Below are 24,218 nucleotides of genomic sequence, written 5' to 3'. Positions count from 1 at the left end.
AGAAAAGCCACTGAGTGGTAGTGCCGAGTGGTGGCTGGGGTAGCAAGTCCCACTGGAGCACAGTGGAGACAGTGTTCTGAGCACAAAGCATATGCCACCCGCCCTCATCTCCTTGCACTCTCCTGCTCCTGATGGGTGACACAGAGGGCACTTCTCCTGCTGGAAAGATGAGAATGGTAGCTCCAGCCATGTGCAAGAGATTAGACGAGTCACCCACTAGCAAGTCCTCCCTCACTCCCTGCTGTCATTCACAAAATTAAAAATCAACTTTCACATCTACATAGTTTAGGTTGTTATCTGCAAATCACTTGTGCATAATCTGCAAATCATTGTAAATTACATGCCACCTAGTCCCCCTTGGGAAGGCAAGAGACCCGTGGAAAGATGGCTGCTAACTGTAGTCTGGCCCTCGATGTGCTGAGAACCATAATGAACCACAGGACATGTCAGCTCTGGGAGAGGGGTGAGCAGGAGCCCAATACCCAGCTTGCACAGAAAGCAGCGTATCTAAGACATTAAGGTTCACTGTAACCAGTTGCTAATTTGAAGAAAAAAAAAAAAAAAACAACCAGCAATTCCTAGGTAGATGCCAGAGAATTGAAAATATAAATCCACACAAAAATTTGCACACAGATGTTCACAATAGTATTTTTTATAATAGTCAAAAAATGTAAGCAACTCTGCTGATGAACGTAGAGACAAATGGGGTACATCCACACAATGGAGTATGACCTGACAAGCAAAGGAATGAAGTGTGGATCGTGTTGTAACGTGGATGAACATCGAAGACATTATGCTAAGTAAAAGCAGTCAGTAACTAGAGACCACAAGTTACATGATGCCATTTATGTAAAGTGTCCAGAAGAAGCAAGTCCATGGATATAGACAGTAAATTAGGGGTTGTCAGGGGCTACGGGACAGGGACAGTGGGGAGTGACCACTAATGAATACAGGATTTCTTCTTGGGTGAAGAAAGTGTTCTGGCATTAGATAGTGGTGATGATTGCATAACTGAAATACTGAAAATTACAGAATTTTACACTTAAACAAGTAAATTTTATGGTAGGTAATGACATCTCAATAATACACTTACATTAAAAAACAAAACTAGGTGGCCAGCCCACAGGCCATAGTTCACCAGGCTCTAGAATGCTTAACTAGCTCTCCCATTTTACCACTGAGCAAACTGAGACCTAAAGAGGAAGAAAGCTTTTATGAAATAGTAATTATATGCCAAATAGTGGGCATTTTCATATAAATTACCATATGCTACATGTGGTTATTTGGAACAAAAGTGACTCAATGAAAAACACATGTACAGCAAGTAGCAAGATGCCCTGGGCACAATAGCTGTTCAAATTTGAACAATAATAATGTTTATTGAGCATTTAACAAAATCGGAAAAAACAAATAGAGAAAGACTTGCTCAACAGTGGGTCTATTTACCATCATGCTATATACACATAAAGGATGTGAATTTTTAACAGTGAGACTGCTTTTTAAAAAAAAATGGCATTGTGCATGCCACAGGGGCTCAGGGAGCCTACAGCGGCGCCATCCCTGAAATATACAGAACTGGCTTTGTCTGGGGACAATCAATAGTTGTTAATGGCTGGAGACCCTCAGAACACTTCAGCCTATGGGGCGGCCAGGGTCTCAGTTCCCCTCAGAGCCCTCCGCACTGACCTGCACCGTTGATCTAGGTAGACAGTTCCATAATGAGACAAAAAAGGTGTCGCTTCTGGGATCTTTTTAGACCTTTAGGCTCATCAGAGATAGGACAAATCCCTTCCCCTGGGAAGATGCCAGGGGATCCTCTGAGATAACAAATGCGAAGGGTTTATTCAACTGGGAACTGGGAGAGGGGCCCAGAGGAGGCCAAGGTGCTTTCAGCCCTGTAGAGGTGACTCAGGATGTGTAGTTCTGCATCGTAGGGCTGGGAAGAGGAAGCACTAAAGAGCCTTGAAGCCAGTCACTTAGGAAATAACTTGTATTTCCCAAGTTTTGGGAAGTAAGAACAACTGAGATGCTAACAAGCGAACTCACTGTTTTGCCAACAAGTCACAGAACTTTTTCTTTGTGCTTCCTACTTCAGAACAAAATGTTATCAAGAAGAAATTAGTTTCCCAGTTTCCTACGTTCAAATAACAAGAATATCAGGAAATCAAAAAGTATGTCTATGTGAGCATTGGTTGGAGGAGCAGCACTAGAATAAGTAAAATGGGGGAACGGGTTAGTCCAGACAGAGCTACATCAAGAAAGACTGTTCCCGGAGCATGGAGCTCAAAGACAGGGAGGAATTCAGTACATCTTTCACATGCAAGTAACATTATGAATGGTGTTTTATAGTCTATAGTATTTATGGAACTACCCATCTATAAAGAATTTGAGGGGCCTCCCTGGTGGCGGAGCGGTTGAGCGCTGGGTTGTAAAGCTGCCCGCGGCCTCTGCGGCGCTGGTTCAATCCCCGGCTCCTCCCCGGCCACCAGAGGAGGGTCCCACATGGCGCGCAGACCTCCCTGCCGTCCGCTGCTCCCCTCAGCAGTGTACTTCGGTCCTTCTGCCTGCTCTGCTCCCTGCTCTGGCTCTGGTGAATTCTCTCACCCTCCCGCGCTTCTGACTGTACCCAGTGCATGTATAAACAAAAAACAAACAAATAAAATAAATAAAAACATGCCTCTATTAAAAAAAAAAAAAAGAATTTGAATGCAGGCCTCCCTGGTGGTGGAGGGGGTTAAGACACAACCTACGAAGCAATCTGCAGCCACTGCAGCACGAGTTCAATCCCCGGCCAAGGAGCAAACCACATGGTGCGGCAAACCTCTCCTGTCTCGCCGGCTGCTCCCCTCAGCAGTGTATTTCAGTCCGTCTGCCTGTTCTGCTCCCCACTCTGTCTCTGGTGAATCCTCTCACCCCCCACACCTCTGGCCTATACCCCTGTTCTTGTATGCATAAATAAATAAATCTTTAAAAAAAAAGAATTTGAATGGCTTGGGAATGTGTTGGATGACAAAAATAACTGAGCAACCTCTTTGTTGTTCGACACTATGGAAAGCAACTTGGCGTAAGCAAGGGCACGCTCTTTGACCCAATATTCAACATCTTCAAATTTAATCCTCAAGTTTCCAAGATTCACACACAGCACATTCATGTAATAGAATACAACGCAGCCAGGTTTTTTATGTAGAGGAGAGAATTGTTTTTAATGAGCTAGAGTTATGCATAATTAGCCTGTAAATAAACCCATGGTATAATAAAAGAAAATCTTACAGGCATTTTTTCCAGTGACAACATACGGATGGCCAAGGGGCCCATAAAAATGCTCCACATCACTAATATCAGGGAAACACAAAACAAAATCACAATGAGATGGCTCCTCACACCTGTCAGAATGGTAGTTGTCAAAAAGCCCAGACATAACAAGTGTTGAAGGAAAATGCGGAGAAAGGGGAACCTGTGCGCCTTGCTGGTGGGAATGTAATTTGATGTGGACACTATGGAAAAGTTTGGAGTTTCCCCCCAAAATTAGAACTACCACATAATCCAGCATTTCTATTATTGGTTATTTGCCTCCCCCAAAGAAAACACTCACTCAAAAAGACTTATGCATGCCTATGTTCGTTGCAGCATCATTTTTATAACAGCCACAATATGGTTGCAAGCTAAGCATCCACTGATGGATAAGGGATAAAGAAAATGTGGTATGTGTACACAATGGAATGTTATTCAGCCATGAACAAAGGCAATCTTGCCATTTGTGACAACATGACTAAATCTTAAGGGCATTGCACTAAGTGAAGTAAATCAGACAGAGAAAGGTAGGTAGCATATGATTGACTTTATATGTGGAATCTGAAAAAGCAAATAAACAAACAAACACAAAAAAAATCCAAGCTCATAGACACAGAGAACAGACTGATGGTGCCAGAGGCAGGAGGTAGGGGGTGAGAGAAATGGATGAAGAGGGTCAAAAGGTACAAATTTCCAGCTATAAAATAGGTAAGTCACAGGAGTTATGTACAGCATGGTGACTGTGATAAATACCCTGCATTTGCATATTTGAAAGTTTCTAAAAGTTCTCATGGTAGGAAAAATTTATAACTATGCATATGTTGGATTTTAACTAGACTTATTGTGGTGATCATTTCCCAGTACTTACTAATATGGAATCAATAAGTGGTACACCTGAAACTATTAAACTATTAAATAATACAATATGTCAATTGTATCTCAAAAATGCTATCAATGTCAACATGTAAAAACGGAAAGTGTTAATGTTATTATAAAATATTATGAAATATTTTAATTTTTTTGTCCTAGATAATTGTAAGTACACACAAAGGAAAAAAATCTAGATGGTTATAGATTTAATTGTTGCTATTTCAGGGAGATGAAATCACTAGTGTGACTTTCCTGCCTTAAATATTTCTGTAGTGTCAGAACTTTGTTTACAAAGTATATAAAACTTTTCTATTTACAAAAGGTGAAAATATTTCTACTTAAATTTGATTAAGTCTGTAACATGCATGCATACACCTATAACATAACATAAAGCTCCATAACACACCATTTTACTAGCTTACAGTGCAGTTATATCATGATTTACTTAAGCAATTTACTTGATATTTAGGTTGTTTCCAAATATTCGTTATTATAAACAGAACTTATATGGAAAACCACGACTAAATATTTGCACATATTTTTAATTATTTCCTTAAATTCCTAGAAGTAAATTGCAGGCACAAGATGTGGGCATAATTTAAAGACTTTTGACCCACATTGCAAAATTATTCCATAAAGAGTCAGTGCCAACTTACTTTCCCAACTGCAATGTGGGGATAGACTTTTCCCTTTACTTGAGCCTAAATATTACTGTCCTTTTTCTATTTTTACTAGTTTGGTAAGAAAAGTGATACATTATAAGTTTTATTGGTATTTCTTTAACTGCTAAGGAAAATGACATCATTCATATTCACAGACTGGCTATTGGTCTCTGCTGTGTGATCTACTTACTGATGTCTCTCATCTACTTCCCTACTAGCATCTTCTCCTTTCTGGTTTGCAAGAGTTCTTTATGTAACACTAGCCCTTTTTCATAAAGCGAATATATGTCATTTGTCTTTTAGTTTTGTTGAAAGAGCTTTTTAATGTTCAGAAAGTTTTAATTTGTATATGTTTTCTCAACCATCAAATGTACTCAAAATTCTAAATTAATGACCTGTAAGTGGGCATTTGGAAAATAACCAAGTGTACAAGCATGGTCTTGTATACTTGAACTTCACTGTATGTTTTCATACCTTCTCCGCACGTAAGCTCCCTGAGGGCACAGGTTGTAAAGTTTCTCAAATCCCCCCTACCAACCAGCACACAACCCAGAACGGAGAGTTCAAAAGTGTCTGGGATGAAAAAAGATTGTGTTGGAGATTTGCTTTGAAGCAATCCAGTTTGGGTGGGAGATGAAAACGAAGTGAAGATGAAACAGAAACAGCCACATGTTAATCATTGCTGAAGCTGGATGATGGATACATGGAGTTCATTATACTATTATTTCTACTTCTTTGTATATTTGAAAATTTCCATAATCAAAAGTTGGGCTTGTTTTTTTATTAATGGTTGCTTGATTTATTGGTCAACAGCATCAGAGAGGGGACTTCTGGAATAACAATGGTGATGAAAATGAATCACATATGCATCCAGGCCAATTTTGTAGCATAAAAAGTTAAAAGCACAGGCCTTGGAAATAGGCAGGCCTGGATAAAAATCCATTCTAGTTTGGAGATCTTGAACCAGGGATTATTCAACTCCTCTGAAACTTAGTCTTCCATTCTAAGTGGGGTTATTATCAACTACCTCAAAAGGTTCCAGTGAGGATTAATGGGTGTAGCACTCAAAAAAGGGTCACCATCATGATTATTCAGTGACACACAAGCTTGACAAGCTCCAGCCAGCGGCTGATGGTGGTGGCCCGATACCTCCCCTGCAGCTGAGACTGCACTTCATCAGCTGGACACCGGCCCTCTGCTTGGCAGGGGACTTGGTAGGACAGATGTCAAGAGTTACATTCCTGACGCCCAGGAAACAGATAAGACCACAGTAAAGAACAAAGCCCATAGCTCCCGACCTTACTCAACAGGTCCCTTAAGAACCTAAAGTCCACATTTCAGTGATGCAATCAAGAACAAGAGTGATGAAGCTCTTACAACAGCAGATCATTCCAACTTTGACCAAATATTGGCACCACCTCCAGAGCCTGAAAAATACAATATCTGGATCCCATTCCTAAAATTTAATGTGGAGTAGGTTAAAAAACTTAATGTGATTACAAGTGTTTATGTGGTTGGTATGGTGTAGTAACCCACATTTGACGACGTATGAACCCATACCTCTAAATCATATACAGTGTTGTAAGCTGATGTTAACTTGATAAAGAATAATGCAATTTTAAATAATCTCATCTGATGTAAGGTGCACCAGTCAGTTATGTGGTGGGGAGGAGGGAGGGAGAGAACAGAACAAGAAAAAATGAAGAAAAGAACATCCCTGCATTATTATGAGAATAATCATTATTATTCAGTGGGCCACTGCATCCCACATGAACCTCATTAAGGCCAATCCAGCCATGTGGTCCCAAGCTGTGTCCCATGTCAGACACATCCAGCTCCATATGGCCCCTTCACTGCCCCCATAAACTTCAAGAGAGTGTTACTGCATAACAATTCACAGGGATAAATGCATTCATAATACCAGGATGCATGCATAGCAATATTAAAAGATATTAAAGAAACATAGCTGGTGTCTGGATTTTAGTCTGAAAAAAAAAAAAAAAAAAGCCCAGCAAAGTGATAGTGGGGACCAGGGGAGGGAGAAAAGCATTTTGTCTTGTCGCCTTTTGGCAGCCTGTCAATGCTACTGAAGTGCACTCAAAGAGGCAGCCTCACTTTGTGAAGTTATTGCAGGGCCTTTGATCAAGGGAAAAAGCACATCCATTTCAATCACAGTAATGGGGATGGGAGGGCTGTCTGGCTGACTGTGCCCACCGGGTGAGCCGGCCTCAAGGCTCGGACACATGGCAGTGCTTAATGCGTCAAGCCAGCGAGGGGGTTCTTGACGGTCTTATCCAACCTTTGCTGAACTTCAGGGGCCCTCTCATTTGGCAGTTCTGCCCTGACTAATCTGCAAACGCCACCTGGCAAACACCACCCGCACAGGCCTGGTCTCACCAAAACAAAATTTCCCCAGTGGCTGTCCATCACTGGGCAACAGGCGCTTCAAGACCAGGAGGGCAGGGTCAACTGTTCTCACAAGCACACACTCTGAATCACACAAGCCCTGAGAAAGGGGAGCGGGGGAGCAACTTTGCTTCTTCCCTGATACTTCGCCCCCAGATCAGCCCAAAACTGAGAAAGGTCTGATTTTCTCCCCTATACATGAATTCTCAGCAGTGTAATTTCAAGTATGTGTATACAATGATCACCTATATTCTTTTCACTAGAATAAATAATAAACCAAATTTGACAGGGGAGCTCATCTATTGTCATATTTAGGGAGGTTTCCTTAAGTGACATCATTCATAAAATCTTGGGAAGACTTGAGTAGTAAAATCAAATAGAAGATGGAGAAAACGATGATGATAATGGCAGCTATTTAGATAGATTTTTGTGTTCTAAGTGTTTTACATGTGTTAACTCATTTAACCCTCACTACAGCCTTAAGAGATAAGCATTGGTAATATTAATAATAGTAACATATAATAGCATGCATAATAATAATCATTTTTATGTGTAATAACAATTGGGAAAATAATCTCCATTTTTCATATAAGGATATTGTGACACAGAGAAGTTCTAGGACTTGCCTGAGGTGGTGAGGACTGGGCCCCACACACACCCCTTCCCACCCTGCAGTCTGGCTCTAGAATTGGTGCTTGGGTGTGCTGACCAGTCCCTATCTCAGAACCTCCTACAAAGCTGCCAGTTCGGAGAACAGCAGAATATGGAGGACTGTGGAGGGCTCAGGGGCTGGAGGGGCTCCGCCACTTCACATCTGTGGCTCCATCATCTGTAAATGGGGATAAAAACCCCTACGTGTGATGAGGCTTGAATGAGAAAATGAATAAAAACACCTATCACAGAGTCAACAGCCAACATCAGATTAATCCACTAGCTGAACATTTGAATTAATTTGATTAATCCACTAGCTGAACATTTGAATCAGCTGGGGAACTTTTAAATATGATGCCAGTGACTACCCCCCACCACACCCACCACGACAGGCATTGGTCTGAAATCAGCAGTCTCCTAGTCGCAGCCCAGAAAAGAAATCTGAAACCCACTGAACCAAAGGCCAGCCTACGTCCTTCGATTCAGAATTACAGGGAAGTTTTAAAACCTGAAGCCCCTGCCTCTATCTCTGAGATAGTAAGACTGCTCCAAAGGCCACCCTGTTCCACAAAGGAAGTTGTAGGCACCAGGACCATGTCCGACCACGCAGCTAACTCACCCACTCTTTCATCCAGTAGCTTCCTGCTCCCCAGCCTAGAAGCTGGGTGCACCCTATTGTCCTAGGCTGCCTGTTATAAAAATATCATGTGCCAACATCAACATAGCCAACGTCACTTTCAGACAAAGCTCTCTCTCTCTTGCTCTCTAAGAACCATGGTACACTTTGTACTTAAGGGGAAGACTGCACCGTTCAAAGACTGGGGGTAAGAAGAAGGGGAATACAAAGGGGGTAGCAATAAACAGAGAAGGGAATACTAGGGTTGCCCATGGAAACTGGCAGGGATAAGAAAAAATAATCAGACCACATTTGACAGAAGAGAAAAATGGAGACAGCCAGCAGGGAGGATGGGGACCAAGCAATGCCAGTTTCCTGGCTCGGAATTCCATGTGCCTTTTCAGGACCCTGCGCCAGCTGGCAGGGGTGGCGTGGAAGGCCCATGAGGGGGAACACAGGCACCAGAAGGTAGCACAGAGGGGTGTCCTAGAGCCCTCAGCCATTTCCCAGAAAGCAAAAGCTCTGAGCAGCCCTCACACTCTCAGGCACTCCCCTTGGCCTCTGTCCAAGAAACAGGCCTGAGAGACTTGGCCAAGGCCTCACCTGGGTAAAGGAGCCATCCTCGCCACACTCTGGGACAAACACCGCCTCCTGGGGCTTCTTGGCTTGCTCTAGGGCCTGAGCCCGCTCCAGGCGACACTTGCTCTGTCCAGCATCTAAAAGAAGAGAGGAGCGAGCATATTTCATATTTCACTTGGATTCTACACTAGAGCCGTGGGACAAAATGGCTGCCCAGTTCTAGAAATACTGAGAGAAAACCACCCTGCCTGTGTGTGAGCCCACACACAGCCAACTGGTATTTTTAAGGATACATGGGCAGTGGCTACTGAGTGCTGCTCAGCCTCAATCTTTTCTTTCCATGTAATTCTTAAGAAAGTGGGGGTAGAGGTCATATTTATATCAGGATCGGCTTATTATTATTCCCACCTATTCCCAGCACCTCCACTTCTATTATTTTTCACTGGATTTATTCAAAAACATGTAAGTCCAAGGGGTCTCAAAGATGTTTTATAGTTCAGGAATTGCAAGCACTTTCTCTGGAAAGTCATAACTTGTAGGGGTGCCTGTTCAGTCTTGCCCCAATTTCTGTAAGTCCAGGGATCACAAACTCAAACATCTACCAGGCATAGGAAAGTAGTAGAAATTGGAGAAATGAGCAGGATGTAGGGAGAATGGCATTCAGCTCAGACATAACCTAGGAAGAGCTGGGATTGTGGGAATTTAGAGAAAACCTCCCTAATTGAGCAGGGAGCTGCTCCTCAGCTCCAGCCATGTGTTGCCTCACAGGAACACAAACCTAATATTACCAGAATTTCCAATGTTTTATAAGGAGTACAAATATCCAGATTTTCATACTGAATCTCCCAATTTTTAAATGTTGTCTCAAATGTTTTAAATATTTTTAAACCCATGCGCAGACCAAACAAAACACATTTGTTGGCCAACAATTTGGAATCCCTATTCAGAAGCCAGCAGTAAAGTCTTGCCATTTTAAGCATCTCCATTTACAAAAAATAACAAAAATAAAAAGCACCAGTGAGATGTAGCACATCTCGCTAAGCCCTGGCCCGGTGGTAGTGTTTGAAAGACAGGAAAGTGCTCAATATTTCAGGTCGACCAGTTCTTCCCATACTCTCTGGTTGAAGGGATGGAAGGATAGGACAGCAAACCGAAAGAACAGACTCACTCCAAGCTTCCCCCACCCCGTGAGAGGACTGCACCAGACAGGAGGCTGTGGTACTAGGAGGTTCTCCTTGGCTGGGCGAGGGCCACACACTCACCTTTGCATCGACCTCGATGTACCACACCCAGGGTTGGGTCTCGGCACTTGGCGCGCTGGTACTCACACATGGACTCATAGGACCTGCCGTCTGAAGCACAGATGGGTTTGGGTTGAGTCCTGGAGCAGTGGAGGTTGCACTGAGGATCACGATCACTTATGAGAAACTGGATTGGAAAAAAGTGAAAGGGCAAGAAAAGTAGGGGTGAGTCCATGACTTATAATACTGCTTTACCCTTGAGAATCAAGTCCAGGAAAACCCTACAAGAACAACCACAAAATCTAACTGAGGAAGGCATCCTCTGTACATCATCAGAGCAGTAGTAATGGCTGGTGTGTACTGAACATTGACAGGAACTGTGCTAAGTAATTCACCTGCAGGGTCTCTCATTAGTCCTTGCAACAACCCTATGAAATAGGAACTATTTATGCTGTAGATAAGGAAGCTGAAGCCAAGAGGTACCTTGCCCAATGTTACAAAAGCTCCAAGTGCTGGAGGCTGAATTTGAACTTAGATCAATCCAGAGGTCAAATCAAGGCTTTTGCCACTGGAACATTCAGCCCCTCTGTCTAAACAAATAGTCATGTGACCTCTATTTGGGCACATCCCCAAATTAGGAACTCACTAGCAATCTTTGAATCCCATCCTTGAAAGACTATACTTTCAGGGCCCATTTCTATAGTTCATGAACCCCATCCTTGGAAATTGTTTTTTATCAAAAAGTAGTTCTGAGCCCCAAATCTACCACCCTTCAATTTTTACCCACTGCTTTCTGACAGAATACACATTAAGTGGTTATCTGTGAGGAAGGGATTTTCTGACCTAAAAAAGTCACACCAATAATCAGCTTGGAAAGTGCTAGATAAAACAAGTTCTTAATTGCAACACTTCTCAAGTATCTTTGACACATCCTCATGCACTGTGGATCCCCATGAGGAACAGTAAATCAAAGATAGCTGCAGATTACTTGTTACTCTTCCCTCAGAGATATGGCATCTAATTACCTCCACTTAAGTCTGGACTGGCCTCAGTGGCTTGCTTAACCAATAGATCGCAGTAGAAGCAGTGGTCTGGACTTCTGAACAAAGTCAGGCCTTCCTCTCAGGCCTCTCACAACACTCACTCTGGTAAAAATATAAGAAGCCCAACAACTCTGGGGTGAGACCGCCATACTGTGAGGAAGAATTCATCAGCATGTGGTGAAACCATGTGGAGAAATGCCCAACCAACTCAGGCACAGAGACAAATGAGTGAAGAAGCCTCCAGGTGAGTCTAGCCCTGGTCATCACCTGATTGCAAGAGAAGTCTCAACCCAACAGAGGCCAGTCAACCACAGAACTGTGAGAGATAATATTGAATATTTTAAGTCATTACATTCTGTGGTGTTTTGCTATCCCACAATAGATAACCAGATCAAGGAGCTTATACAATGAAGCATCTCCCAAACTTCTTTAACCATGAACCCCTTTATCAGTGAGCCCCTATAACAGCAACAGAATATAGTTATTTAATAAACATTGGGTTGTTTAGTTCACAAAAGTCAGTTTAATAATCCCTGATTAGGATGCAGGGCTCAGTGTGGGGTGGGAGAATGGATACCCATAGTAATGCACGGCAAGATTATGAGCACAGCTCTGGCCCTTGGTGACGCCAAAGTTGACTGAATAATCACATCAGGTTCATAGAGCTTCAAGGAAGTATATCAGTAACCCCTGTTTTGGTCATATCTTCAGGTCCTTTGTGTGAAGCAAGCAGATGAGCACTTGTTAATAACCCTTTTCCAGAAGCGCAAAGGGAATTACCTTCAAGGCAGTGCTGGAAACACGAACTCCATCCTGACCAAATTCAAGAGGGTTTGAGCCTGTCCACACACACTTCCTCCCAGCTCTAAAACCAGCCCTTCCTTTGATTTCAAGACTGGGTGCTAGCTGCTCAGCACAGGGAGGGAGCAGCTGAGGGCTAAGGCCTCCACACAGGCATCGTCAGGAGGGACAACTGGCTCCCTCTCCAGAGTCTCCTGGATTCTTGTGCCCAAAGCCCACAAAGAAACGGCCTGATAGGGTCTCATGATAGAATCAAGTGTCCAGAATAAAGATCAGTCTTCTACAGCATCGTGTCCAGAGGAAGCTCCCCACCTCCCAGGTGGCCACACGGAAGAGGGAAGACCTGAAGGGACCACGGAGGGGGCAATGTCATCCACATCCTGCCGCACAGGATCCCTTGGGCTGTCCCTGCTTACAGTGACAGGGTGTCTGTCCTTGAAGACTTTCTCATGGGCTCCCAGGCCTGGCAGACTCTCTGGCCTCAGCTCTTGTTGCCAGGTCCCTGCTACTCACCACCAGTGAAGCACACGGGACTGCTTTCCAGTTCCCAAATGAGCATCAGTTGCTGTTACCTCCAGGCCTTTGGACACACTGTCCCTTCTCCCTTCCCTCCCACCCCTACTTGACATTTTGTCTGATGTCATCTTCCGGGAGCCTTTCCCTGACTCTTATGGGTAGGACAGGTCCCCTGAATACTCTCTCATGGCTCACTTTTCCTTCGTGGCTCTTAACATAGTTTGTGCTGATAAATGTATTGATTCAGTGGAGTCCCCAATCTGAGCAACCCAAGAACAAAGTTAATGTCTCTTTTACCTGTGAACATATCCCCAGCATGTAGCCACCCGCAGGGCACATGATTATTTGTGTGATGAATGCACCCCTGAAGCAGCTTCTCCCACATGGCAATATTCCCAAATCAGCTGGTGCAATGTGACAGCCTTGCTTCCCAGGAGCCTGGCACTCCAGAGGTCACTAGGCCACTCCCCCACCCCCAAAGTCTGGGCTTTCCCCCTTCCTCCAGCATTACACAATGGGCAGATGGGACAGTTTCCTACAGTCTCTCCACCTTAGAACCTAAGTTCTCTGAGGCTGAGAGCTGGGTCCCTTCTCTCCCTTCCCCCAACCCCACCCTAGTGCCCTCTGCCACTACAAGCATCCCAGCCTAACCCAACTAAGCACCAGGAGCTACTTGTAACCAAAGGTCCTCCTGAATGAGGCAGACTTGGGAAGCCCTGGCTGCAGGATCTGGGATAGGCACAGGACACAGACGGCTACCACAAGTAAAGCTGGTCTCAAAGTCTCTCGTCCTGCCTCTGTACTCCTTTGGGCCCATTTCTAGTCTGTCTGTGTTTCTAAAATTCAGCTAGACCTGTCTGGTGAAACACATACTTGACCACAGGTGGACCTGATACCCAAGCTTCCAAGCACCGCTGGCCTCCAGGCTGTCCAACAGCAGGTCATATATGTCACAACAACTCTCCTTCTCCGGGGAAATCTGGGCCATCACCCGAAATAAGACCCTGCTTTCCAGACCCATTTGATAGGATATTTTGCCACATGGATCAGGAGGAGCTAAGCAACAGCATTCCCTTTATGTTCATGATCACATAAGAAAGAGAATATCTATACCTTCCAATGCCTGGAAAAACCAAGGACTCATCCTCAGTCACAGATTTGGTAGTCAGACCTTAAATCTGAAGAGCAGAAATAATGAGAGCTGGTAATTACATAGCATTTATAAAATATTAACTAATTTAATCTTCACAATAATCCTATGACACAGAGTATATTACAATCCTCATCTTATAGATGAGAAAACTAAAGCCCAGAGACATCTGGTGACTTTCCCAAGATTAAACAGCATCCATGTGTCAGTGGTGAGGTAGATACCCATAGACCAGCTAGCTGCCAAGCCATGCTTCTAACCACTCTACAACACTGCGTTCCATTATCACAGAGTAACACTGCAAATAGAAACTGATCCAATTGCAAAACTGGATTCACAAAGTCAGAAACTATTTACCAGAAACGTACTGTATGCCAGACACAATTGCTGAAAATTCAGATAAGACATCCTTGCCATTTAGGCACTTTAAGCCCTAGTAAGAAGCTCCTCCAAGACCTCTTGTTCCCCTCCAAAAAGAAAGATCAAGAAAGAGCTTCCTTTCAAATTAGAGGAGGTTGCACTGTGGTCTCCTCCACAGCTCAAGGGGGAGAAAAGCTGCAGGCATCATGGTGGTGTTGAACTACAGGCCATAAATTTCCTTTGGAAATGGCTTGCTGTGGGCCAACAGAGACACATGGCAGCTGCACTAGAGAGTAGCTCAACAGCTAAGGGAACACTCTGTCTGCAAACAGGTTAAAGAGCTTCAGAAGAAGCTCCACCCACCCCAACATGGAGTTCCTTCCTTGCTTCAGAAGAGCTCCCTAAGGCGCCCATCTAGAAAGTAGTGGCCCCAGAGGCCAAGAACCAAATCCCAAGACAACAGGGGATTATCATTAAAAAACGTTTTCAATTATCTGTGGTGTCTCTTTCATCTGTTTTTGGAACAGTGTGTTTGTGATTCTTTCCGAAAAAGCAATGGTTTGTATAAAACAGCCTTTTAATAGAATGAGTATGCCCTATTGGCATCACCCAAGACTCCAGGGACCTGTGGATATTACTTTGGGGCTGCAAATACTGCTTGTTCAGCCATCCATGCACAACTTTTGTACTCAACAAGCGGGCACCAATGAGGCCAGCAGTGGCTCAGGCCTGGGAAGTAGAACACAGCCAGGATAGTTCCGCCCTTGGTGACCTTGCACTCCAAGTGGAGACAACAGGCAGGTACTGGCCATACTGCAAGTCAACAGGATGCTGCAGAACCAAGAGAGTAGTTACTCCTAGGGACTCTGCAATACTGCAAAATCCCGCAGTCCAGTAGCACTTTCTGCAGTGATGGACCTGTGTTGTCCAAAAGAGTAGCCACAAAATGCATGTGACCACTGAGCACTAAGATACAATTGGTTGAAACTGCAGAGTTAATGAAATTGAAAAACTAAATTTTCAGTTAGCTAAATTTGCAAGGCCAGAGGTGGTGGTGGCTACCATATTGAAGAGCACAACTATAGAGGCGAGGGGAGACAGCCTCGTCTTCACTGGAGTTTGTCCTAGTTGAATCAAGCTAACTGACTGCACTCAGGGAAAAGAAAAGAATCAGATCCTAAGGACAATTTCTGCATTTTGAAGCTGGACATTACCTGTGGGTCAACAACAGGAGCTCATCACAGTCCACCTAGAATCGCAAAGGTGGCTTTCTACTCTCTTCTGTGGGAGACAGGAGCACAGGCTCCAGGTCCTCGGCACCAGCCCATGACCTGGGTCAGTCCTCTGGGCACACAGACAAAACTCAGCATCTCAGCTGCCCTTGGGGACTTGAACCTTGGACCACAGAAGTCTGCTATGGACCCAAGAGTAACCATGTGAGAGGAAATGTTTGGTGCTGGGCAGGGCAAGCCATTTCCCCAACAAGGCAAACACTGAGCCATTTCTCTCTAGGGGGGAAATAGTATTTTCAAAGAGTCCTCACATACATTCCCTTCCTTCTTCCCAACCAAAGGACGACAAAAACAAATAATGATGTTAAATATGATTTCGTAACACAGAAACCAAACAAAAAGGGGCCGGGACAATTGTGTATGTGTAATCTTTTCCTACACCCACCCTCTCTCCTTGGGGAGAAAATGATTCCAAAGCAAACACAGCATTTTGTGTTGTGCTCACATTAGTAAAGTAGGACAAGTACTTGAAATACATATAAACAATCCCTACTTCCTATTGGAAAAGCAAGCTACTGACTGGGAGCCGTCTTCAGCATTGAAGAGATGGGGGGTAGATGAAATCAATGTTAGACTGACAATCCCTTCTGAAAGGGATTGTCTGAAAGGCGCGCATGCTGGTCCTCCAGTTTCCGCAGGGTAGAAGGCACACCCCACATGGCTTTTCTCAGGGAGACCACTCCAATACCACAAGCTGTGTTAGGTTTGACCGACTGCCAAGTTTCCATGACAATATAGGGAACAACAGAGGCAGCCAAGGTTCCAGCTGGGAAGAGATGTTCAATTCTTTATAATATGGAGTTGGTCTCATCGTCTCAACGTCCACCTGTACTTATGCTGATTTAACCAGGATCTAAAACTTTACACAGGTCTTTTTCTAATAACATGCATAACTCTCCATATTTTCTAGGTGCACAGAGGAGGCAGAAGTCACGCTATGCAACCAGAGCAGTGGCACATCCACTGGGTTTGGAATAATGAAGTCCACAATTTGAAGAAGCAAATGGCTTTCCCTCTTATGATATCACACTCAAAAGTCACAGGCCAAACTCAACTTAATTTTTTTTTAAAAAGATTTGTGTATGTGTGTATGTATGTATGTACGTATGTTATAGAAGAACTGGGGCATAGACCAGAGGTGCAGAGGGTAAGAGGATCCACCAGATACAGAGTGGGGAACAGAATAGACAGAACTACTGAAATACACTGCTAAGGGGAGCAGTGGGTGAGTGAGACAGGACAGATCTGCTGTGCCATGTGGGTCAGCTCCCTGACCAGGGATCGAACTCAGGCAATGGCGGTGATAGCACTGAGACTTAACCCCTATGCTGCAAGGGAGGCCCCAAACTCAACTTTAATCTGAGGGTTTTGTTGGGGGGAGAGGATGTCCTAAATGAACTCCACAAACTCAGGTTTTATGTACTCCACCCCCACCCCAGACCAAAGAGATCCAAGGTATGAAGAACCATAAATCCCATAATGTCATCATCACCAAAGGGAAGATAGTTGGAAGCTAAGGGTGAAGTAAGAAGCCAGGCTTGGAATATAACCATGTGGGCCTTGGGGGGTTGGTGTTTGTCAGCCTTCAGCATGCTATTGGGGTCTCAGCTCGGCAGAACTGGTAGGATGCATTCACCAATATATATCTCTCTCTTTCTTCCCATGTTATTCCTCTCTTCGATTGCCCTTCAAACAACAATTTATCATTTCTCTTAACTGTACAGGTTGGCTGAGCTCAGCTAGGAGATTCTTCTGCTGTACTTTGTGTCATCTGAGGTAAGACGTTTGTTTGAGAGCTTAACTGGAGCTGAAATATCCACTGACTTCACTCACTGGTGCCTTGCCGGTGTGGCTGAAATGTTTGGGGGTTGGCTGGGTCTTTCTCCCCCGCAAACTTTCTAATCTCACCCGGGATGAGTTCATTCAGGCCTTTCTCTCTTGCCTAGATGTTTGAGTCTTTGCCACCAACCTTTCCCCACATTGAAGTTCAAATTCCACACTGCCACAGACATTGTCACCTTTAAATGAAATGTTCTAAACAACATTAGCTTCTTTGAAGCTGCATTACACTGTGCTCATCATTCCACCAAAACCCTCAATATACCACATTCTCACATGCACACTTACACATCTATGGAAGACTGGACCTCATTCCCCTTTATATACACAGACCCTAATACAAAGCCTGATCTAAAGCAGTTGTTAAACGCATGCTTGAAAAATGAAAGGATGACTATCAAATCTTACCTAAAACACATCCTGGATAAGAAACTCCTCTTTTTAGCACTTACTGCAAAAAGAAATATTCTTTGTCCAATCATCACCAGAAGCTAAAACTCTCATCTACACAAAGTAATGGAAGCTGGTTTTTCCTTTATTTTTCCTTTTAAGGAACATCTATCAGGTAAGGAAGCCATACACATCAAACAACAGTGTTTCCCCTTAAACACAGGAAAGTGGGGGGATCCCTAAATCATTGACAAGAATGTCCCAGAGGGGCTGAGAGAGTACTCATCATCACTCATGACCACAGGATTTATTCCAAGGAGCTGGTCTCCACCTGAGAGTCTCCTCCCACTGCTCTCCAGGGAGCCTTCCCACCACCCTGTAGATAAGTCGCCTCACCCATCAGTCAGGCAGTAATCTGAGATGTCCACATTGGCTGAGGCTCAAATGAGCATATATCAAGGTAGGAAACGCTGATAATTTAACAGCTAGTGTAATTAGCACTCTGGTATTTCCAGCAGCTGCCATATGCTCACACTTGAGTTTAAAGAACAGTCAGATGATAAAATAGACTCATTTATAAATCAAACCTTGACACCCTGAATTTATTTTTCCATAGAATAAAGGTAAACAGTGGTGAGTTTCCTAGCCCAATCTGCAAACGCCTGTTCAGAAGGAAGGGGAAGGAGCACGATCCCTCCCTGTAGGCCTGCTGGTAGGTAACAGGTGCCCAGCTGGGCAGAAACCATTAGCCCATGATCCTGCTCCTTCCTATCTCAGGCTCTGGTTCCTGCTGGCCCTTCTCCCTGGACTGGGCTTCATAGCTCCTATCCCTCCTTCCACTCTCAGTGCCAAAGCTGATTCCTTGGGCACTGACTTCCAAGTAGGTCAGGACCCTTGTGATGAGCCTCTGTAGCTCCCTCTACATCCCACTGTGGCCTGCACAACTGCAAGAAAATGACCAACTTCTTGTCCATCCTTCCCACTTGGTTGTAAACTCCCTGCAGACAGGAACCAAGATCTGGGTGCCACATTGCTGGATTCCCAGTGCCCAGCAGGAGCCTTGCCCAAAGCCAGTATTCAATAAGTGTGTACTGATCAAATGACAGAGGAGGAAACTGAGGCTCAGCAAGGTTAAGCTAGTAAGTGGTAGGGCTCTGCTCTAAGTCTGACTTTCAAGGCCCAGAACCTTTCTACCACACCACACTGCCTCCATCAGTGCTGGATACTGAGTGCTGAGCCTGAGGCTCCCAAGGGGTAGAAGTTACTCTGTTGTTAGCTCTGGCTCTCGCCCCTCTGGTGGACAGGGGATGAGAAAGGCTTTGGATGCAAAGAGAGCTTTCTTAAATGAAGGATATTTTCCCTGTAATGTTCGTAAGTCATAGTCCAGCTCAAGTTGTGGGAAGTCAAGCACTAAAAAGCATTTCTGGGAGGCAAATCTGCTATTCTAAGTGGGGGCTGGGGGGTCACTCCTGGAGCCAGTGCCTGCAACAAACGTGGAGAACCACATTCCAGATGTCAGGCTGCTGCCAGCCTCTTACTCTCCGCCAGAGACTGTCTTCCTCTTGTCACTCACTGCACCATCTGCAAAGCTGAACTGGGGCCTGCGTCTTTGGGAACCAAGAACAGTTTCACATTAAAACATCACTCACCCACCCACCATCCAATCCATCATCTGCATTGAAAATCCACATCCCAATTTCTGCCAGCCTGCCCTCACCCTTCCCTGACCCCACAACCACTGCATTTACACAGGTGCAGAGGAGGCCTGGGTCTGGAGGCTTCAGCGTGGGACTAGGAAGATGGAGGAGGGGAGATAAGGGAGGTCAAAGGGAAGGGAAGGGCTGCCAGCGACTTGGCGGCGGCGTCTGCTCTTCTTCTACACACCTCATGGCGGGGCTTGACAACAGCACGCCCCGATTAAAGGGCTTTTCACGCTGCTGAGGGAAAGCAGACATCCCCCTCCAGCTGTTCGGCAGCTGGAACCACTTCTGTTGTTTTAGCCAGGAGAGGTCTGACCTTCGTCACCCTACCCCCACCCCCTCCCCAAGGGAGGGATTTACTGGTCATCCCACCCCTTCCACTCAGCTTCCCTCCTCCACCGTGCCCTCCACAGCTATAGGGATGACCGGTCAGGACCCAGGGGAGAAGGTTGGCTTATACTAGGTGCCCTTGTGGGGGTGGGCTGTCAGCGGGTTTGACAAAGCAGCTGGGACCCCAGGTCCAAAGAGAACATAATAAGGTTCAGCAAGGTTCAGAGGCAGGACTGATTCAGAGGCTTCCCACTTGCAGAGACCCCCCCGCACCCCTTCCCATCCACGCCCAGGCCAGTCTGTTAGAAAGGCAGGTGCAGACAGTGTGGGTTGGCGGCCAGGCCATCAGATTTCTAAAATGCGAAGCATTATTCTAAGTGAAAGGAGCCAGACTCAAATAGCTACATACTGTAAGGCTCCATTTCTATGATGTTCTGGGAAAGGCAAAAGCTACTGAGCTAGAGATCAGATCAATGATTGCCAGGGACTGGAGGGAGAAGGAGACGCGAGAGAGATGGCAGTGGTAGAGGCAGTCTGCATCTTGACGATCAGGGTGGTTACTGACTACATAAACTTCTTCAAGTTCAAAAAAGTATACACCTAAAAAAGGTGAAGTGCACTGCATGCAAATCATATCTTATTAAAATAAAAGGGGGGGCATAAAACAAAAATCATCCCAAAGAATGTTTGTTTTGAAGGACACATCGGACCTCCCATAAGTGCTCAAAGAAGTTTCTGGAGATTTCTCTGCCCACCCCCTGCAATTACCAGGCACCGTGCTAGGTGCGTGGGGGTTATGAAAATAAATAAGAGCAAAGGCCCTGCCCCCCAATAGCTGCTCTAGTTGCAAAGACTGACATGGATGCAACCCCACAGGAACTACCTTTCAGAAGCCAGCAGCCAGAAAGAAAAGACCAAGTCATAAACAGAAAAAAGGAGAGAATATTTGAAAAGGGGACACTAGAAAGCCCCAGAGTGAGAACGCTAACTCTTAAAAAGAGAGAGGAGGGTTTGGGGAGCCAAGAATGACTGAGCACCTATTATGCCCCAGGGTTCTGCTGGGGGCCAGGACAGAGCAGGCCTCCTGGTCCCCTGGGGTCAGAGTAAGAGGTTAATTCAGACTGGAAAGATCCAGGAGGTTCTCTCAGAGAAGGGGCTCTGACCTGGGTGGTAAAGGATTTCCAAAGGCAGGAAGGGAGGTCTGAGGGGCATCTTAACAACAAGTACACAAAAGCAAAGAAGCAAATCTATTTCAAAAGATCGCTTAAAAGCGACCATTTGCGGGAGAAATAAAGTTCTCATCCAAACTGGGGCTGAGGTCAGGGAAGGTCTCGAAAACTCCCATTTGTCCCTTTTTAAAGGCCTAGAAACCAGTGAAGGAAATTAATGACAAGATCAGACCTGAGCTTTAGAAATCTCCAGCAGGGGTATAAAAGACTACAGAGACTAATTAGGGGGTTACTACGGCTGAATATAGCAGCAGAAGAAATGGAGACCAAGGGGCATCTGGGGCCAAGGAAGTGGCTGGTGTCCGATGGGTGAGCTCAGCCCCACTGCTGCAGCCCGGTCAGCAGCCCCAAGCACCGCAGCCCTATCGAAGGCGAGCGATCACCTGCATCTGAGCGGTAGCCAGGCATCCAGACACACTCCGTCTTCTCCCTAGGAACTGGGTATCCCAGCAGAAAAGCAAGTGCACCACATGGAGTCTGAAGCAAGAGAATGAAATAAACACACAAGAACCAAACAGCTGTCTGGAGAGAGGGGGACTGGTGCCCTGTGGGAGAGGTCAGTGCACCCCAACACAGCCCTGCAGGGCTCCTCGAGACTAGGAAAGCTGGGGTGCCACAAACATGCACGTTGGCAAGAAGGAAGGAGAAATGGAGGACACATGCAGATAAAAAGATTTCTGTGAAAGAGTGAACCATACAGGTGTTAGTCCTCCTTGATCACCAGCGGGGCATCAGCCTTTTGATGAGAGGTGGGGAGCACTGATTTTTGTTTCCTGCTTGCACTCCCTGGTCACTAAATACTGGCCAAGAGAACTCAGGAATGGAGCACAGGGAGAAAGTCGCTTGTCCCTCCTCCTTCACCCCTCCAACCTAACCTCCCCTCATTCCAAATCAAATAAACAGAGTACGCCTCAGGAACCAGCACCCAGATTTTTTTCAATTCTCTTAGTGCACTAACACCAAAAAAAATGACAAGTTAACTTGATGGCATTAGCAAGAGCAACACAGTCGTCTTGTATTTGGGGTGCGAGCAAGAGTTGATGGATTACAAGAGAACTCAGACTTGGGGAGCAAAGCAAAGTGCACAGGAAGATGTTCTTGGAGACCCGTTTGGTTCTGAGTGCCCAGCCCTACATCCCGATACACACCTCTGGTCGTAGGGTGGCTAACTTAGCTCTGCCTCTCTTCCTGGCAGGAGCAATTGATTTCGGCAATGCCAGTGGTCCTTACAAGGTTATTCTGATCATTCACACAAGCTCTGCCCAGTGACAGTCCCCAGGCTCTAAGAACAGAGCTATCTAACTTGGCACTGAGCTTCCTGGAAGTGGGGGCAGATGCTACTCCTGGGCGCTCTGGCCCTGCACCTGCCCACCACACCGCCACATCAGGGGCAGCACTTTGTGTCCAGTGACATATGACGTCTTTCTTGAAGGCAGGGGAATGAGTGCGCAGCTTGGTCAGGGTTGGGGCAAATGACTAAGGGAGCAGGAGTGTGTTGGTCCTCATCCCGCTAGGGGCAGAGTGGTGACAGAGCCCCTCTGACTGGATTGTTTTCACAGGAGTCTTGGGAGTCTTGATGAGGTGCTGGGCAAAGTGGAAGGTGCAGAATCTGAAAAGGGTGTTCAAGAAATTCAAGATCACTTTGAGAGATTCTAGGTTCATACAGAGCTATTTCAGGGCTGGGTGACAAAGAGACACAGGAATGAGGCAGGTCCTTTCCCCACCTCGGCATGAAATCCAGCCCTGCTCTGGCAACAGTCTCAGCAGCTTTGGCATCAGCTGGAGACAGTTCCATTGGCACAGATGTGGATGTTCTCAGGATGGGCACTGCCAGCAATGAGATTCCTTTTTGCAGTGGGGAAAACTATGACTAGTTTATGGAAATATTTAAAGCACCCCCAAAGAAAGGACTGGCCCCCTAAAGGGGGATTGCTGTTTGAGCAGATGCAGGTCTTGGAGTCACAGTAGTTTGGGAGTTGAAGTAAACCATTTTTTTTTAAGATTTATTTATTTATACAAGAGCTGGGGTACAGGCCAGAGGCATGGGTGGGTGAGAGGATTCACCAGACAGAGCGGGGAGCAGAACAGGCAGACTGACCGAGCACACTGCTGAGGGGAGCAGTGGGCGAGACAGGAAAAGTCTGCTGCGCCATGCGGGTATCTCCCTGGCTGGCTGGGAATTGAACCCGCTCTGTGGAGGCTACGGACAGCTACACAGCGCTGTGCTCAACCCGCTGTGCCACCGGGAAGGCCCAAGAGGTAAACCATTTTTGTATCATCTTGCAATCCCACAGAAAAAGCTTAGAAACACCAGTTATAAGAAGAGGTACTGATAATGTGGATGGAACCAGAGGGGGATTACGCTAAGCGAAATAAATCAGGAGAAGAAAGACAAATCCCAGATGATTTCACTGATATGTGGACTATAAAGAAACAAAACAAAGGAAAAGACAAAACAAATGCAAACAAACCCTAGAAATCTGAGGGCAAAACTGAGACTGCTAGAGAAGGAGGTGGGGTAGTCCAGGGAGAGGGTGACGACTAGGCGGGCCTTGGTGGGGGGTGTGGTATAGTGACATACATGTGAAAAGGTGTGAGCCTGTACCTCTAAATCATGCACAGGGTTGTAAACCAGCTTTACCACAATAAAAAAATAACACAATTTTTAAAAAAAAAATAGATACTAATGGGAAGGAGGGTCCACTTAGGCTGTGGGACTCAGAACAAGTACCCCAAACTTAGGAAGAATTTGCAAAGGCCAATTTTCCAAAATGGACACACACATAGCCCACATGCACACTTGGAAGAGCCCCAAGGAAGTAACCCTTTTTGGGCAGGGTGACTAGCTTTTGTTCAAGAATCCGGGCTCAAAAATGTTGAAAGAGAACATTAGCTGCTGGCTAAGTTACTTGCAACAACAATAGTACTGAAAATCTACTTTCCTCTCCTCAAGGATTTGCTCTGCCCTGTCAGATGTAAATCTGTCACCACCCACAGAAGTCATGACAGACACTCCCTCCTACAATGGTCCTACAAGGTGAGCCCCCAGGCAGCCGGCTTCCTGCCTCCACCCCTCACACCAACAGTCGCAAGCATCACAGTGAAGGCCCAAAGGCCTCCTTCAAGACTAAGACACTTAAGAGACAGACTGTCCTTGAGCTGAGTCTTCTTTCTCAGCTAGCTAGAGGGCCACCTTCAGCCTCATGAGCCCACCACTCGGGACTTGGTGCCGCGGCTGTGTCTCTTCTGACC

At 45.5% G+C, this 24,218-nt stretch overlaps 1 protein-coding gene across 1 annotated transcript in view; it reads right to left on the bottom strand.

Annotated features, from left to right (window-relative positions):
- SMOC1 (SPARC related modular calcium binding 1) overlaps nt 1-24,218 on the bottom strand; it is a gene marked incomplete at both ends in the record, with an annotated part of 138,600 nt that overhangs the window by 66,052 nt on the left and 48,330 nt on the right. Inside the window, 2 exons of the mRNA XM_084240290.1 lie at nt 9,100-9,212; nt 10,338-10,503. Of these exons, the coding sequence (XP_084096416.1) occupies nt 9,100-9,212; nt 10,338-10,503 (279 nt within the window). The remainder of the gene's footprint in view (nt 1-9,099; nt 9,213-10,337; nt 10,504-24,218) is intronic.

The sequence above is a fragment of the Talpa europaea genome, assembly GCF_964194135.1.
Source record: "Talpa europaea genome assembly, chromosome: 8".
NCBI lineage: Eukaryota > Metazoa > Chordata > Mammalia > Eulipotyphla > Talpidae > Talpa > Talpa europaea.
The sequence above is the reverse complement of the archived record's forward strand: the minus strand, read 5'-3'. Positions and strand labels throughout refer to the sequence as shown.